Source organism: Zingiber officinale, chromosome 7A (assembly GCF_018446385.1).
Source record: "Zingiber officinale cultivar Zhangliang chromosome 7A, Zo_v1.1, whole genome shotgun sequence".
Lineage (NCBI taxonomy): Eukaryota > Viridiplantae > Streptophyta > Magnoliopsida > Zingiberales > Zingiberaceae > Zingiber > Zingiber officinale.
In genome coordinates this window covers 43,635,355-43,655,258 of record NC_055998.1, presented here as the reverse complement: position 1 = coordinate 43,655,258, position 19,904 = coordinate 43,635,355, and the positions used below count along the sequence as shown (strand labels likewise).

At 31.9% G+C, this 19,904-nt stretch overlaps 1 protein-coding gene across 1 annotated transcript in view; it reads left to right on the top strand.

Annotated features, from left to right (window-relative positions):
* The first annotated feature begins 11,004 nt into the window (after positions 1 to 11,004).
* The window catches only part of LOC122001361 (protein STRUBBELIG-RECEPTOR FAMILY 7-like), a 30,461-nt gene continuing 21,561 nt past the window's right edge, over positions 11,005 to 19,904 (top strand). Inside the window, exons 1-11 of the mRNA XM_042556071.1 lie at positions 11,005 to 11,230; positions 11,770 to 11,902; positions 12,037 to 12,108; positions 12,184 to 12,255; positions 12,330 to 12,401; positions 12,490 to 12,561; positions 13,124 to 13,195; positions 13,278 to 13,343; positions 13,416 to 13,481; positions 14,384 to 14,652; positions 17,741 to 18,021. Of these exons, the coding sequence (XP_042412005.1) occupies positions 11,125 to 11,230; positions 11,770 to 11,902; positions 12,037 to 12,108; positions 12,184 to 12,255; positions 12,330 to 12,401; positions 12,490 to 12,561; positions 13,124 to 13,195; positions 13,278 to 13,343; positions 13,416 to 13,481; positions 14,384 to 14,652; positions 17,741 to 18,021 (1,281 nt within the window). The 5' untranslated portion in view covers positions 11,005 to 11,124. The remainder of the gene's footprint in view (positions 11,231 to 11,769; positions 11,903 to 12,036; positions 12,109 to 12,183; positions 12,256 to 12,329; positions 12,402 to 12,489; positions 12,562 to 13,123; positions 13,196 to 13,277; positions 13,344 to 13,415; positions 13,482 to 14,383; positions 14,653 to 17,740; positions 18,022 to 19,904) is intronic.

The following is a 19,904-nucleotide window of genomic DNA, read 5'->3' as shown; positions in this document are numbered from 1 at the left end:
ACCCCTCAATGGTTTCACATACTTGAGTTAACTTTTATCCATGAATCTAACTCGTATGCGAATTAAATTTCCGTCCGATCATATCAGACCAACCCTTCATTAGATGTAGTAAAAAGTAAAGTCATTAGTACACTAAAATGACTTTACTTTTTTACTGCGATAAAGGTCCTTAGTCTATGCACTGGCTTTATTATTCATCACAGTACACCGTAATTGGTACAGCAATGCTCAGAATTACTTCAGCTTTTTTAATGAACTTACTGATCCAATAATCTTCCTTTATTTCCATAATGGTTGCAATGCGCTTGACTATGATTATTAAATTGACCATAATAAACATCTTGCTTTGAACTCCTCTAACGCTTCCATTTAACTAGAACACATATCCCAACTATGATTGTAAGTTACCATGGTTCGATATGATCGGACGGAAATTTAGTGGTTTATCCCAACTATGAGTGTTGGCCTTGCCACGGTTTATCCTTTCGTATGCTTGCTGGCCTTGGTCGTGGTTGACCGCTGTTGGTCGGCCATGGCTAGCCCCTGTTGGCTAGCCTTCGGTGCATGCAGTTGGCCTTTGTTGGCCATGAGATTGTTGACTTATATTTGTTTGTTTACTAAAATATTTGATTGTTGACTTCATAATATTGTTTGTGCATGTCTATATTTGATGTGTTTTGAGAAACACTCATCTTTGTTCACCTTTGTTAGGTATACTTGCAGTTGTTACTTTAATAATGATATAATATTCACCATTAGTGTACTATCTCATGTTTCTATTTTCTTTATTATATTTTCTCCCTATTTGCATGTGAACTAAGTACATATTGACCATTAGTGTATTGTCTAGTTTTTTTTATATATAGTAGAGTTATTAATGTTATAATAAATTAAAACAGACAAAATGAAAAATGAAAGGAGTTGGATGTAAAAAAAGAATTTACCTAAATGTCAAAATTTAACTTATGAGTTTATGACTAGGTTGGAATAATTTTTAAAATTTTCATTTAGTAATGTTGAATATATAGATGACAATAAGATAAGGTGTTTGTGCAGAAAGTGTCACAATGATAAATTTTTACACTATGATAATTTTAAATTAGAGAACATCTATCTAGATTTGGTTTTACCACTAATTACTATAATTGGATATATCATGGTGAATAGTTTATATTTGATGAGAATTATGGACAAAACATACAAGTCTAGTGAGAATTAGAATTATTATGATCAATTAAATCCATATCAGAGGATGATAATTGATGTAACGGGTTAGAATATTATTCCTGAACTTAGTGGTGCAAGTTCTAGTTGTCCTCCAATAATTGAACAAATATTTACTACTTATGCATCTCCGTTGGAAGAGGTAGAAGTACTAAGTGTTGATGAAAATGTGAATAATGAAGCATATCTATAATTTCAGGAAGTATTGAGTGCTGCAGATGAACCAGTGTGTATTGATTGTGATAGTCATACTAAATTATCTCTTACCGCAAGACTGTTGAATATCAAGGCAGAGCATAATGTGTCTAAAGATTATTTTAATGATTTTGTTTAAGTTATTGGAGAGACATTGACACGTGATCATATAGGTTTTAATGATAATGACTTGGTTAATTTAAGGATATAACTTGGTTAATTTAAGGATGATAAGTAAAAAAAAATATATAATTGAATTAAATTAAAGGTAGCAAGAAATATCTTGAAATAACAATAATAATAAAGCAATACAAACAACTAACTAATGGAATTACTAAACTAAAGTCTATGAAATATTTCATTGAACACCTTGCAAGCATCATTTAAATCGAACTAGATACATGAAATCTAAAACATGGGGAATTAAAGTCAATTACAATTCAACCAACAAAGAATTCATATCCGCATTAAAACATGAATACAAGAAAGCAATGAATACATCAAAGAAGTGTTGGATTTTTTTTAAGAAAAATATGGGTATATTGATCTTCAGTGTTGAGATTCAACAGTTGGGTCCGATTAATCATCTCGACAATGAGTCGATGACTCTAATCGGTAGAGCTCGGTATGTCGATGTGGATCTTGTCTTATTTATACTCTTGGCATCCCCTTTCGATTATTGAAGTACCCCTTCGGATAAGAGACATATCTTTCTTGGTATCATCATTACCGACCTAATCTTGTCGATTATTGAGTTATCCGTTCGGATATCGACACAACCCCTTTGAGTAAACTTGTCCCTAAGGTCGATGGGAAGGCTAGGCCTTCTTTCCTTAAGACAATATTGTCCTACCCAAGTGCTTATGGTTTATTGGCAATCATCTTCTAAGATATAACGACTTGTATCTTGAAATAGGAGCACTCTAAATTTTGAGCTCTGTCAAACTTTTGAAGCCTTGAAACTCTTAAGAGAGGAGAGAGAGAAGAGAACTCAAGAGGATAATTCACAACTTGCTTGAGTGTATTGAGTAGAAGGAATGAGGTTTGTTTTATAGGGATGAAGGATTACTCCCAAGAGGTAAAAAGTTTCTTTCAAGAGGTGAAAGGATATGGGATGTGTCTTTTCCCTTAAACCTTTTCATTATAATTAATTAATTTAATTAATTAATATGATGAACTATTTACTTAATCTATTACAAATATTAATTAATTAATTAATATCACAATGATTAATCTTTTAATCAATAAATAAAATAATTAATGAAATTAATTATAATTTCATATCCCTCAATGGTTCCACATACTTGAGTTAGCGTTCATCCATAAATCTAACTCGTACACGAATTAAATTTTTGTCCGATCATATCGGACCAACCTTTCATTAGATATAGTAAAAAGTAAAGTCATTAGTACACTAAAATGACTTTACTTTTTTACTGCGATAAAGGTCCTTAGTTTATGCACTGGCTTTATTATTCATCACAGTACACCATAATTAGTTCAACAATGCTCAGAATTACTTCAACTTTTTCAATGAACTTGTTGATCCAATAATCTTCCTTTATTTCCTTAATGGATGCAATGCACTTGGCTCCGATTAGTAAATTGACCCTAATAAACATCTTGCTTTGAACTCTTCTAATGCTTCCATTTAATTAGAACACATATCCCAACTACGATTGTAAGTTACCATGGTCTGATATGATCGGACGGAAAAGGGGCCAACCACGGTAAGGCCAACACTTTCTGAACTCAGTATATATTGGCCATTAGTATACTGTCTAGTTTTTTTATATATAGTAGTTTTATTAATGTTATAATAAATTAAAATCAAACAAAATGAAAAATGAAAGGAGTTGGATCTATAAAAAGAATTTACCTAAATGTCAAAATTTAACTTATGAGTTTATAACTGGGTTGGAACAATTTTTAAAATTTTCATTTAGTAATGTTGAGTATATAGTGACAATAAGATAAAGTGTTTCTACATAAAGTGTCGCAATGATAAATTTTTACATTACGATAAAATTAGAGAACATCTTTCTAGATTTGATTTTACAGCTAATTACTATAATTGGATATGTCATGGTGAACCGTTCATATCTGATGAGGATTATGGATAACACATACAAGTCTCAGTTAGTGAGAATCAATGTTATTATAATCAATTAAGTCTATATCAGAGGATGATAATTGATGTAGCGGGTTAGAATATTATTCTTGGACTGAGTGGTGCAAGTTCTAGTTGTCCTCCAATAGTTGAACAAATATTTACTACTTATACATCTCCGTTGGAAGAGGTAGAAGTACCAAGTGTTGATGAAAATGTGAATAATGAAACATATCTATAATTTCAGGAAGTATTAAGTGCTGCAGATGAACTAGTTTGTGTTGATTGTGATAGTCACACTAAATTATCTCTTATCGCAAGATTGTTGAATATCAAGGCAGAGCATAATGTGTCTAAAGGTTATTTTAATGATTTTGTTTAAGTTATTGGTGAGACATTGACACGTGATCATATAATGCCCAATGATTTTTATAGTATAAAAAATTTGTAAAAAAAATTAGGTCTTTCGGTGGAAAGAATTGATGTTTGTAGAGATGGTTGTATGTTATATTGGGGAGACGATGAAGATGCAAATGTTTGTAAATTCTATATTCAAGCTAGGTACAAGAGAACCAGAAGGAGTCAACAACATCGTAAATCATACAGTTTGTTATTTTATTTACTTTTAACTCCTAGGTTACAAAGATTTTATGCATCCAAGGCAACTACTAAACACATGAGTTGACATACAAATCATTAAACAGAAGAGGTGGTAATGTGTCATCCATCAAATGCAGAGGTGTGGAAAATTTTGGATAGAATATATCTGAAATTTACGAAGGAAACTCGAAAGTTTTAGGTAATTTTATTTCTTAGCAAAAATTAATAGAATGAAATTTCTTTTTACTTAACTCAAAAATCATTTTTGCGCCTAGAAAAATCCACAATATTTTTAACATTAGTTGTGTCTAGCATGCAAAATCCGAAGAAGCTAAAAATGTTTATATGCAACCACTGATTGCAGAGCTAAAACAATTATGGGATGGAGGTTTTCTTATATACGCTATTCATACTAATCAAGTGTTTATAATGAAGGCTTATCTTCTTTATACCATAAAATGACTTTCTGGCTTATGATATGTTATCGAGTTGGAGTACTGCCATGATCTTAGGATGTCCATTATGTATGGAGAGATAAAAGTCAATCAGATTAGAAAATAGAAAGAAGTTGAGTTATTTTGATTGTCATAGATAATTTTTATTTTCAAATCCTAATTTAAGAAAGAATAAAGATAAGTTCACTAAGACTATACTTGAAAGAACACTTCCGCCATTAAGATTAACAGGTGAACAAATTTGGTTCAGTGTTTAACTTTTCATTTGTTATTGAAGAGCCACATGGTACAACATATTAATTTGGAAGTACACATAAATAAACTAAATAAAGTATATTTTGAGATTTATCATATTAGTCTAGTCATTTGATTCATCATAATCTTGATGTAATGAATATTGAGAAGAATATTTTTGATAATATGATAAATACAGTGATGGATATTGCAGGAAAAATCAAAGACAATTTGAATGTAAGAAAAGATATGCGACTCCTTTATAAAAGACCCACTTTTGATGTCGATGAAAGCAGTAGGGGACAAAAGACAAAAGACAAAGGCAGTTTATACATTAAATAAGGATTAGAGACGTGTTGTTTGTGAATGGTTAAAATCTTTAAAATTTCTAGATATGTCTCTAATCTTGGAAGATGTGTCAATATAAAGAAATGTAAATTGATTGGTTTGAAAAGTCATGACTATCATATATTCATTCAAAGGCTCATTCCTATTGCTTTGAAGGATCTTTTATAAAATTTTGTATGGGGGTGCAATTATGGAGTTAAACATTTTCCTTCATGATATTTACTCAACAATTTTGGGACATTCACACTTGGAGAAATTAGAGAGAGACATTTTAATCATTTTATATAATTTAGAAAAAATATTTCCATCCTTATTTTTTGATTCTATGGAATATCTTTTGGTTCACTTATCATATAAGGACAAAGTTGGAGGATCTATCCATTTTCAATGGATGTATCCATTTAAAAGGTAAAATATTTATCTTTTATACTTTGACAATTTGAATGCATAAAAATCGACTAATTTTTATTATATATTAATATCTAATACAATTTGTTTTATTACAATAAGATTTTTATATCATTTGAAGAAAAAAGTAAAAAATAATGCATGAGTTAAAGCTTTTATTGTTAATCATACATTGTGGAGGAAGTAATAACTTTTGCATCATATTATTTTGAGTCTCACGTTAAGAGCAAAAGATGAAGAGTGGGAAGAAATGAAGAGAGTCCTATTAATCTAAATGGAACTCATTCTTAATTTTTATTTACCTTGGTCAACCAAGTGGACTATATAAGTAAAGATATTTAATTGGTCAAGAATGGTGGGCAACCCAAATATATGTTTTACTGAATTATCTAGAAGTATCATCATATTACGAGTTAGTATATATTTCCTATTTTTTTATATTTCTTATGTCGTAAATTGTTTATGCTATATTTTTTTTATGGTAGGATTTTCCAAAACTTATATTCTGAATTGTCAACACAGGAGTTTGATCGCTTATGCGAAGAAGAATTTGCACCATGGTTCAAATCATATGTAAGTATACAATCTAAATTTGGTTTACATAGATGTAGACTTTTAAACATATTTATTTGACTTTAGGTTTTTGATAATCAAGCTCCTCTTGAACAAGAATTGTTATTCCATCTATCATGAGATCCAAAAATATTGGTACGCACTTGACCAACATATTTCATAAATGAATATAATTTTCATACTCAAGAATATGGAATAAGGAAGAGTACAATAAATAGTGGGGTTTGTGTCCAGTCATCCAATGATAGAGGTATAAGTAATGATTTTTATGGTTTGCTGAATGAAATTATAGAGGTAGAATACCATAGCCCAGAAATATGAGTTATCTTATTTATGTGTCGTTGGTTTAACCCTATTAAAGGGATGAAGGTGCAACCACAGTATAATTTGGTTGAAATAAATCATAAGAGATTGTATAAAAGATATAAATTATTTGTGTTGGCATAACAAGTGATTCAAGTATTCTATTCTTTATATCCTAGTTTGAAACATAACAAAATTGATTAGTGGGTTGTTTGTAAAAATGAAAGCACGGAAACAAATTTATGAACGTTGGGAAGATATTGCATATCAATAAGAGGAAGTTGCGAATAGGGGTGACAATTTCTGATCCGACACAAAAATATGCCCCAAATTGAACACGAATAAAATTAGGTTAAGATTAAGTCTTATTAGGTTCGACTCGGGTCGACCTGATTAACACGATTAATAAATGAGTCGGGTTCAGGTCAACCTGAAATGACTAGACCGTGAACCCATTTATAAATATTTTTAGGTCGAGTTCAAGTTAAATTCTGATTGAGTTAGCATTAAAATAAGTATATGTTTATAAAATATGCCTTTTCGGGTCGGGTTCAGGTTAAGATGAATATGATTTTATAAATGGGTCATTTTGGGTCGAGTGGAATTCGGGTTGGATTTGGATTGTGGGTTATTTCAGGTAGGGTTCGGGTCAAATACAAACAAATGGGTCTGATTCGGGTCGAATAATTTGACCCAAAATATTAATGAGGACGGGTTCAGATTTTGATATTCTAACCCATCAGCCCACCAACCCGAACCCGACCTGAATTGCCACCCCTAAATGTGGATACATTTCAGACCGTGGAATATATTATTCCAACATTACGAGATCCCAGCGAAGTAATGATAAAGATAGATGCAAGTGAAATTCATGAGAATGATGATGATGATGATGATGATAAGAATGACGATGATGATAATGACTTTAATTTTTTATGATGGGTAAGTTTTGTTATCTTAATATAATAAAAATATGATATTCTATTTTCATATATGATAATGTTTTAATTTATGAGTAAATTTAAGTTTAATCTGTAAATTTATAAAATTCATAACTCAATTAGTTGTTTATATATTATCTCATTCTTAAAATTATATATTTTATCTGTTAATGCACTATATTTTTTCCTATAGGTTATTACAAGTGACATCTTAATATTTTATTGTGCACTCTCTGATCTACTAGCGAATATGGTAAGCTTTTTTTTTTTGCTCTTCATTATGCACCAAACTTTTATTTAATTTATCCTAACAATTTTGTTTGACAGTCTTGATGTGGTGGGCGAAGAAGTTCTCTTGGTCAATCTACTTCATCACCCGACACTGGACCTACCACCCCCTTCAGGTGCAGGTCCTTTCCATGCACCTTTGCCAGCACCTTCTCATTCATCGTCGCCAATACCTTCGCCAATACATTTGTCAATACTCACGTATTTTCATGATTCGACCAGACACTCAGCTATTGATGTTATAGATCCTCGAGAGTTTATAATCCTACTAAGAGATTCGTAAGTACTATAAAATATTTTATTTTTTCAACTTTATTAATTAATTATTTAATATTATTTATATTTAACTTTATGATAGATTTGAAAATTCTATATGGGTTATTCGTGAGATTAATAGAATAGTGAATAACCATTGGGAAGGAACTTCAATGGCATATACAAGCACTTCAACACTCACAAAAGAGCTATGGTGGAGCAAGTTTAAGGTATATCCCACTTCAGTTTATATATGAAATTAAAGTGAAAATATAATCAATTACTTGTTCCCGTTTCAACGTACATTTAATTGGGACCAGAGTGAAGAGGTTGAAATAAAAAAAAAATTTAAGAAAAAAATGTGGCAATCACATTCGGAATGTATTTAATCATGGAAAGACTAGAGAAAAATGCCCCCCTTCATCACCGATGAACATTGGGTTTGGATCTCCAATGTTTGGGCAATCGAGGAGAGCAAACAAAGAAGTTAACAGAATAGAACAAATCAAGCTTATAATTTTGGAGGCTCGTCTATGATTTATGTGGAAGGCTTTATCAATATCGATGAGCATACATGTAGATTGGTAAATTTTTAACTCTCCTACTAATTTTTTTAATATAGTTCATACTATTTCATTATTTCTAACAATATTTTTTTAGACCAAGAAAATGGGGAAGGAGCCACACTCATTGATACTTTCGCTCACACATTTATAAAAAAAGTTAAGACTTGGAGCGGAGATAGTGTTAAAACAATTAAGGCTTGGATTAATCTTTGATCTTAATTTATAACTTAGATTCTATTAGTTATGAACATGTTCTCTCTCTTTATATTATATGCATTTCTATTGTATCTAATTAAGATTATATATGTTTTAAAAATATTGTTATTATAATTTTATTTTAATTTTTCTTATTACAATATAGGATAAATATGATGAGCTAGAGCCAGCATTGAGAAATTCACAAGCTAATGATGAATCCAACAGATCTGAACCCTCTGTTGGTAATAATATGGGTCTATAGCTGGAGATGAGTGGAGGATAGAAAGAGAAAACGATATTGGGAATGAATTCTTTGATCAAAACTCATACAGTTGTTGATACATTTTTTTCCACTCCACCAATAATAAGGGCACAAATAAATAACTTGACTAAAGAGGTTAGCAATTTAAAAAGGATAATATTACAAAAGGATGAGGAAATGAGAGAAATGTACTAACAATAGGACTTCATAATGCGACATCATCAGTTACACTCTGCTCCACGTTAGATTCCTTCCGATTTTGGTGATGATCATGGTAATGACGACAATGGTGATGGTTATCATGATTTTGTTTATGTATGAATGCTCTTTGTCTCAGAATTAATATTTTTGAACATTTATTATTTGATTATAAACCCTTCATTTTTTTTGTAATTTTGATTGATACTATTAATTTGTTTCGAATAAGCTTGGTAAGGGCAAGTAAGCTGGTGCAAATTGAAAAATTTATGTTAGAGAAAGTAAGTATTTACATATTAAGTTTTGTATTAGGATTTTGTTTCTTATTTAAAATGATACCTTTTGTTGTTTGTTTGTTTTGATGCAGGAAAAAAAGAAGAATGGAATAAGAAGAAAAAGATGATTTATTAATATGTTTGTGTATGAGGATATTTCCATTTGGATTGACTTATTGAAGAAAGATATTTTTGGGTATGATGACTTCATATCTTGTATGGATTTTCAATTTGCATGAATTTCACTTGTTTGTATGGAATCCTTATGGATATGTTTGTTTTTGATTTGTATGATTGTAGATTTGGTTTGGAATGTTAAATAGAATGTGAATGTTGTGAATAGGATGTGATGTGATGTTAAATAGAATGTGTATGTTATAAAGAGGTGTATGTTATAAATAGGATGCATATGTTGTGAATATGATGTGATGTATTATGTAAACACAACAACTCGTAGAAAATGAATAGACTTTAAACAAAATATTAGCATTTTGCGTCGAAAATTTTTCATCGCCAAATTATCGTAAAATTACTATGCATCATAATTCTACGACGAATTCCCTTTTCATCACAGATTGACAATGAATCTATTTTCGCTATCAATTTGTGACGAAGAGTGGATTTGTTACAAATTGACAACAAAACTATATTTGTCGTAGATTTAGCGATGAATCCATTTTCGTTGTAAGTCTACGATGAAAATTGAATTCATTATCAAATCTGGGATGAAAACAAAATTTCTTCCTAGATTTGGGTACGGTGACTTTTGCAACGGATTTTATTTTTGTTGCGAAATTATGATGAAAAAAAATTCGTTGTAAAATTGACAATGAATTTTAATCTTTTCATCGCAGAGTTGGGTGATAATTTAATTGCGATGATTTTTTTTTTTTTTTTTTTTTTTGTCTAAGAGAAAGTAAGTATCAAATTATTAATTAATTTTTATAATTTTAAAATAAGCCATTATACATTCAACCGTGTTTTAAATATCTATAATTGTGGATACGTCGGTTTACGTAAAAATGATATTTTATATATTGTTTATCCTAATCATCCCACGAGTTGGTTTGATGCATGGTTAAGTTATTGATTGCTAATCAATAGGTCATGAGTTTAAAATTCACTTATGACCTCTAATTTATTTTTAAAAAACGATCACAATCATGTAGTTGTCCTCATCGTCAACTATCTGTGATGCCTGCCAGCCAATATTATTCTATCATCAAATAATATTTTAGAAATATTCTAAATTAATTTTGAAAGTTCATAAAATGAAACATTAATTGAGAATTTTTGTAAATAAGATCTTCATAATATTTACAAAATACCTTTTAGAACTTAAAAAAGATAATTTAATCAGTCAAATTATTTCACTTAACATTAAAAAAGCTGTATTTGGTGATTGCTCCCGGTATTCTCATGGGAAATTGATTAGTTTTTATGAACTGTCAGCAACTCCCTATTTTTATTTTATTTTATTTTATTTTAATGCGAGATATCATATATTTTTCTCGGTTCAGATTTCTTTATCAGTCGACAGTCGGTGCCAGTTAGCTTTCTTCTTCCTATACGGCTATACCGTGATCAGTTCAAAAAGGGGGGACTTTTTATACCCGCACTGTGAGCTGGAAGTAGACAAGCCTTTTCCTCTTTTTTTTTTTTTTTTCTCTTTTCTTCCGATCCGAAGGATAATGGCGCCGATGAGAGGTAGAGGAATTGTGGCGATTTGGGTTCTTCTTGCGTGCGTCTGTGCGAGGCATCCGAGCTTCGTCGTCGCCGACACCGACTCGAATGACGGTGAGTTGATGAGTGGATGCGAGGGGGGAGTGGGGAAGTCTATCATTGCTGGTGTCCGTGGGTTAAAATTTTACGTTTTTGGATGCTTGTTTTTGTATTTGACTGTTTAAGTTGGGAAGTTGTCTTGTCGATCTGTTTCTTGTTCCGTCTTTGGTTGAAAATTACCAGAATAATCGCCAGTTGATGTTTTTATGGGGAATTGACTGAACAGTTGAAATTTTTGTGAAAAAATGATGTACGTCGATAGGAGAGGATTGAATCTACGGAAAAGTGGGTGTTCGGGGTTAAAAGTATATGATTTTTTTTTTTTTTTTGCCGATAAAGGTTCTAGGAGAACTGAAGCAATTAATCTATTTCCAGGAGTTTTTAGAAGGCTTTGTTTCTCTAACTGTATTCTACTATCACTCTCGGGCCTTTTGGTAAACAAGGATTGCTAAGTCTAGACATGTATTTCTCTAGCTCCGATTCGGAGGAGTGATTTGTAGCTTTATCCAACAGTCATTCTTGAAAATCTTCTTATTATAACACTTACTGTGCAGCTTCGGCCCTCAACGTCCTGTTCAACAGCTTGAATTCCAACTCCCAGCTGACAGGCTGGAAACAAAGTGGTGGTGATCCATGTGGAGAATCGTGGAGAGGAATTACATGCTCTGGTTCATCAATTACTGCAATGTGAGACAAACTGTGCTGAACTGGATGCTTATTCTTGTCTCTTTTGTTTTTTCACTTACATTTCTGATGAACTTGATGCTAGGATTTCTTTTTTTTAGCTGCCATATTTGATGTGTGTCTCTTTTTCCATTTAGCACATTGTCAGGGTTGGGCCTTACTGGGACACTTGGGTACAACATGAATCAACTGTCTTCCCTAACTGAGCTGTAAGACAAATCCTTGCTCTTCTGTTCGTAGCATGAAAATTATTTTAAAGTTCTGATTTCCTTGTATTGATGCAGTGACTTGAGCAAGAATAATCTTGGAAATGGAGTCCAGATACCATATACTCTTCCTACAAATCTCCACAAACTGTAATCTAGTCTAACCTTGATGGCATACTATGATACACTCATTGGTGTCTCTCTTATGATAATTCCATCTGCAGAGACCTCAGCAATAACCAATTTGGTCAAACAGTACCTTATATAATCTCACAGATGACCTCATTAGAATATCTGTGAGTGGCCTTTTGAATCACACAATCTTTATTTTATTTTCTATCTTACCTAATATTTGTTGGATTAAATATAGATATGTTGATGTAGAAATCTTTCTCACAATCATCTTCAAGATAATTTGGGTGAAATGTTTCAAAGCCTCTCTCATCTAGCAACGATGTAAGTGTAATTTTAAATTGTTATATTTGTTGAGAATAGTTCAAATTCATTTGATTTCCACTATAGCTACTGGCTAGATTATGATTTTGGTTTCTTATATATAATACTTGCTGCTATTGCTTTCCACGTTAGTTACTGAAATATTTTTAAGAGGTGGTTACTCAGTAATGAAATTATGCTAAGTTTAGAAATTTTAGTTTAAGAAGTTTTTTTCCAGTTTTTTTTTTTTTTTTAAATATTGTAAGTGCTCATTATTATTATGTTTTCACTAATCATAGTAAACCTGATAAATGTTAGACCTTTGTTTTTAGGATTTCAGGATTATGGTTGGGCCTATAATGAATCCTAACCCCTTGTTTCAGTCATCCCAGTTATTAATAAAATTTAATCTCTTTTACAAGTTTGTTCTCTCTCGAGTCTTGGGCTCTACATCACTAAGTTTTTGTTGACCTCTGCACATCAATAGCATGCAACCTTTTGTGATAGATTTTGAAGTACGAATTATATTCTTATCCGCAAATGTGATTTCTCAACTTTCCTAAAAGTGGAAATTTCACTGTAGGGATTTGTCTTTCAATTCATTTTCTGGTGATCTTCCGCAGAGTTCTAGCAGCTTAACAAGTTTGACGAACCTGTAAGAGAAACATTGCGCATATATTAATATTATTTTCCAGTAGATTTTGGCTTAGAAACATATGTTGTTCTGAATGTTTTAGATATTTGCAAAATAACCAGTTCACTGGTCACATAGACGTCCTTGCCAATCTTCCACTTCAGAATCTGTAAGTTTGTTGGTATGTAAGAGGAAGAATTATGCATTTTGTATATTAAGGCATACATATAGTTTCTTTCAGGTATGTTGAGAATAACCGCTTCACTGGATGGATTCCTAACCAATTAAAAGGGATAAAAAATCTTCAGTGAGTATTTATGGATCTTTACCATTATAAGGGTGTTTGCATATTTAATCAGAATTGCAAATTATGTATTTTAGACTACAAACATATCTATCTTTACATAATTGATCTTTGACATATGCCACTACCTTATGATCCTCTCGATAAACCTATCATCATCATCATCATTTTTCATGGTTAGTAGTAATTATTGTATCTAATCTGAACCTGTAAGCTATCAATAATTTTTATGAAGATAAATGTGTATCAATAATGTTTATTATTAAGTTAAATGTATCTCATATTCATTTAATATGATATTACCATAACTGAAGCTCATCTTATTGGTTGGCAGCAAATGTTCATTTCCACCAATATCTTAAAGGCTTTATGTGCATGGCCAGGTTACCGCATATTGGAGGATAAGTAATAGCTATTAAATAATTTATAATTATATTTCTGAAAAAACAAACTTTATTTCAATAATCTTAATAAAAATTAAAAAAACAAACTTAAACATGATTTGCACTTTCATAGTGATTAACAAATTGCTAATTCTATTTGTCTCTTACACTTGCCAATATGTAAAATGTGTACTTTCTATGCTTTTACTTTATAAATCAACAACTCACTAATCACTTCCCACTTGTCCCTTTTTGAATAAAGGGATCTCTTGTTTTTCATTTTTGTTGGTTCTTATGTATCTGGATTACATTAACTATACACCATGCTTATCATCTTCTACTCATCTAACCTATTCCTAAAAATATTTCATTTGTTTAAACTAAAAGACTGGCTGGTTCATTAAGTCATTTAACATCAAAGCAAGATTTGACTGCATAAGCATATAGGAAGTGGTGAAATACCGCATGTTCATATGTTAAAACATTGATTATAGTAACTGTTTTATGGCACTTGTTTTATAGGACTGGTAACAACCAGTGGAGCTCTGGTCCAGCACCTCCACCTCCACCTTATTCTCCTCCTCCGCCAGGTCGAAAAAGTGACCCTGGTCAGCAATCTGGTCATGGGGGTATTGGTGGCGGAGGAATAGCAGGAATCATTATATCTATATTGGTTGTAGGTGGAATAGTTGCATTTTTTGTTATAAGGAGGAAATCACGAAACTACTCAGTTGAAGAAAATCTTAATCAAGATCAACCTTTTGCTCATCTTGCTCCAGAGGAAGTTAATGGTATGTTAGATTTGAAAATTATGTGCACTTTGGAGAGAGTTTAACTGTGACTACTTAGATAATTTTCCCTATACTACCCAATTTTAGTATATGCATGTGTCTTTATTATTATGACTTAACACTTCCATTCTTCATCATTTATGCCCTTGGCAAACTGTAGAATGAATCTTCCTTCATTGTCTTGATCAATTGCAGATGTCCACCCATTCTAGTACCTTTCTGAAATATTCTGTAGTTGTAGTTGACTGCCCACTCAGTTAATTTCATAAATTGACCTTGGACAGGGAGTCCCTCTCTGGGATGTTTTAGTGCATCATAACTGTCAAGTGTCTAATTCTACTTATTCTGCACTTTTACTTGTTTGCATATTTGCCACGCAACTGAAAAATGTCTTGAGGAAAAGATAGTAGACAGAGTAAATAATTTTTTTTGGGATTTTTGAGGCCTTAAAAGCTGTGGAGTTCTCAAGAGAAATTTTCATTTAGGCTTTCTCCTTTTGGTTCTGGTAGCCATTAGTTTCAAACTTCCTTTTCACCAAGACTGCAGTTTGCTGTACCATTGTTACGAGCAATATGATATATCCAAAACATTCTTGGTTATTTTATTTTTGTCAATTTCATTTTTATCCTTTTCTTTATTTTCATTTGGTAACCCTGTCATTCTATTGGTTGACAATGAAAGGTCTTTCTGAAATTTGAACCTTCAGTTTCTTTGAGAATGAAGGTAGGCATAATTCCCACCTGAAAATACCTAGGTACTGAAGAACATAGTGAAGCCACCTAGCAAGCCCTTTTGACATTGGATAACTTACCCATATTTGGCCACCAGTAACAGTATGATATTACTGCATAACTATACTTAACATAATGTTAAAACAAAATTAAGATTTATGCTCTATGATAGACATGAATGATTGTTGAATAATAAAGAGTTTAATTGATTTTTCTAATGCCACTCCCTGACTTACTAGCCACTTGGTCCATGGCTAAATTGAGCTGAACCTACTGTGATATGTTGTCAATGTCAATTTCAGACATTAACTTGAACTATTGGTCAGTTAAAATCAATTCAGATGTGACTTTCTCAAGCCTAATTTAGTTCGGATATAACAAAACCCAATAGATTAAACTCACCATTTTTATAACATAGTTCACCAAAATTGAGTCCTATGTATGTTCTAATTTGAGTGATTCACTTTGAAATGAATTCCTTTGATATTCTACCGGGGTATTAATAGGAAATTCCAAGGAGTAGGTGATCAACCCACTACCTAGGACCTAGGCAGTAGGCAAGACAATTGGCATTAAAAAATGTTAGCATAGAAAAGAGAAATATATTAAAATAAGAATGACTAGAATTAATGTGTGTGTATAACAATTGAATCCTTAATCAATCAAAATAAAGTTACAATCACAAATAGGCAAGTCATAATTGATAAGTAATAAACATACAATAACAAATGACATATTTCATATTTAACATTGTAGCTAAAAAATCAAAATCAAAATAAAGTTAAAAATTCAATAATCCACTTAGGCCACTTTTTGAAAGGGAGTCGCCGTTGGGCATAGTCATGTCTATAAGGCTGGAATTCCTAATGCATTAGAAGCAATAAATGAAAATTTGCTTGAAAGTCCAACATCTTTCCAATGTTAATATGCACTCTGCTATGTTTAGGTTGCTCTAGTTATTGCGCTTTCCAATCTCACAACTAGTTCATTAAATGTAAGGTAGCAGCATCTAGTCATGTAGTTGGGGAGGCACCTAACCACTAGGCAAAGCAGCCCCATGGCGAAAATGCTTAGGTGGTCACCTGGGTTGCCTTTTAGAGAGGGCTTTTAGCTGACCTGAGTTTACTTGTGTTCAAGCTTGTTTATTTACTTATCAATCTTGTTCAAATTTGCTTATTAAAAATCTTTTTTAGCTTGAGCTTTTTATCGAGCTCAACTAGCTGTGTTGTTGTCCTTATAGAATAGGTTAAATATTTATCTAATTCATGAAACTTATATTAATTTTTAAATTTTAACATATTATGAATAATTTAAGATTATAAAAATGTATAAATTGCTGTTTTTTATATGTATTTAAATTAAAATATTAAGAAATAAATTTATAATTGAATTTTACACAAGTTAAAAAATAAGTTCATTCATAAATTGTACTTGAACCTTGTTCATGAATGTTAATGAACCAAATTTATTAGTGTTCAAGGTTGTTTATTTTATATATCCTTTTACTATTGAACGAATGAAAATGAGCTTTATCGAACTAAACCCCAAGCTTGTTCATGAAGGTATGTTATGTAATCCTACTTTTAGAGCAATGCATTCTACAATTTGTTACTCAGAGTGGTTCATTGTCTAAAGGTTGAACCATCATATAATGATGTGTATAGTAAAGTATCTTAGCAAGAACTCGTGGAATGATCAAATATATGCTTCAGTTAAGGAAGCCAAACATTTCAGGGTGATGTAATGCCTTTAACACTATGGGTATGCCTCTTCAGTTTTTACATTGATTTGTGGTGTGATCATATATTTGTTCTTCCATTGGTGGAGCATAAATGTTTTGGATTCATGACTTGTTCTACTTGTTTGTGTATTTGAGATGTTATATTGAATTGTTAACTGATGCAGTCTAAACCTTGTGACATCGAAACATTTCTGTGATTTACAAATTTAGCATTCGTAAGTAGTATTATGAAATCCATGGAGAGATTGTGTCAGCAATCCATTATTAAGGGGATGTGATTATCATTAGAAGATAACATGCAAAGAAATTATGTTTATCAGACAGACAGAAACCAAATGATGTCCTATTATAAAGAAATCAAGAAGTGAGAGGGAGAAATAGTCATAAGACAATTTCTGAAAAATGCCGCTTGTACAACCCAGCATTTTACATTTTCTTTTCACTGATTAGTTTGTTATAATTTATTAGTAGTTTAGATGACAATAGTTCCATAGTTATTAGTTATCTTATCAGTCGGCAGCAATGTTACAGAAAAAATTGGTTATGGCCTATTTTGCAAAAATGAAAATGATTTTTGACAATGTAATTCTTTTGTCTTATAATTGATTGGTTGCAGACATGAAGATGATGCAGACACCCCCTAGGATTGATACAGAAAGGTTGTCGTCGCCTGCTCCAATAAGCCTTAAGCCTCCTCCACTTGATCGTTACAGATCATCTGATGAAGATGACATCTCGAACAAGTCTATAGCAAAGAGGGTCATTACTACCTCTGTAAAAGCAGTTAATTATTCTGTAGCTGACCTACAAGTGGCAACAGATAGCTTCAGTGAAGATAATCTTGTTGGTGAAGGTTCTTATGGCCGCGTGTATAAGGCTCAATTTAACAATGGAAAGGTATTTACTTAGACTCTAGATTATTTCCTTTTTTTGTTAGAAATGGATTCTCAGTTTTGACAAATAGTTTCTTTCATATAGAACACCAATGTAGGTCCTTGGATGCACATCACACTTTTAAGGTTCATTCTATCAAGAAGTCAGCGATCTTAAATTGAAAAAAAATTGTTCACCATCTACCATAAACCACCATGCTTAATTGTGGCTTTGAGAAGCACAAAATATAGTCAAATGGACAGACTGATGCTCTATGTATTGCCACATTTTTTTTTTATAGCAACAAGAAAAACATGTAAAAGGATATATAGCACATGCAGTATAACAAGCAAGCTTTTATCCCACTAAGTGGAGTTGGTAATATAGATCCTCCTACACTACTGGACTTGATCACTTACTGTATCATTATTTATATTTTATTTTTTTTAATCAAGTCTTCTTTGATCTCCTTTCTCGATTAATATGTATATTCGTCATGATCACACATCACCTAATTAGAGGATTTATTGATCCTAAGTATATAACTATTAAATGTGTTTCTAGAAGTTTTCTCTCAATAGGTGCAATCCTAACTTTCTCTTTAATAGTTGTTCATCCTTATATGTCCGCACATTCACTTTAACATCCTCATCTTTGCGGCTTTCATCTTTTACTCGCTTTATAGCCCAACACTCATCTCTATATAACATAACAGGTCTAACCACCATTTTATAGAACTTCTCTTTAAGATTTAGAGGTACCTTATGATCACAATACCTGATGTCCTTCTCTATTTCAACCATCTTGTTTATATCTTATGTAAAACATCTTTGTCAACCCCTCAATTCTTTTGCAAGAATGCCTAGATATTTAAATCTTTGAGTTACAAGAAACTCAACATCTCCTATATTAACAATTGTCTTGCACATTTATTACTACTAAACTTAAATTCTATATATTCTAATTTTACTCTACTAAACTTAAAACCTTTAACACCTAATATCTCCCGCCAAGATTCAAGCTTAACATCTATTCCTTAATGAGTCTCATCGACCAAAACAATGTCATCTACAAACAATATACACATGGTAACTTATCTTGGATATGTCTAGTGAGTTCATCGTAACTAGTGTAAATGTCAAATTTTGTTCTGACATAATAGAATCATATAAGAGATTACATATATAAAATGAGTTGAGTTCTCGATATACCTACGAACAACTCATAGTTGGGATAATAGTCATGAATATCGAGCTATTACCACTGCTTTACAACGCTTCAACCCTCAACCCAGTGGTCTTCGACTGTGAATGATCTACTTCTCCGCAAGTGATCAACAACCGCATGATCAACAACAACCTCTCTTCCACAATTTTTCCACACTCGCCTTGCTTTAATGCCCCAAGATCCTTTATATGCTCATGCATATATTGGGGATAATAGGGAGGGGAAGTTATAGATAATGGGTCATGATCCCATTATCCTCCTTTGCATGCTAATATACCCCATGTGGGAAAAACCAACATATCCCACTTGCACACGAGGGCTTGTCACTATCATCATTAATCACAACTTATGTGATCCATCATATCACCCTACCGGGCTTTGATACAAGGTTGAAGGTCGTACGACTAGTGAGTTCATCTGCAAACAAAACTTCTTTAGACACTTGTCACTGTTAATAGCAAAATATAAAAGTTCGTTGTACCTTAGATCTAAGATCCAAGACTAATTATATCCATCGAGCTACTTTCCTCGGTGAAAGTAATCCCCAGATTTTGCTCAACTTTGTATCACTATTATGTTCATTCCTACATAAATGATCATAAAAGACCAGTCGGTGATTACAAGATAATGATGCAATGTCAATTGATCTTCCTTTACTCAAACTCAAATATATCAGTCTC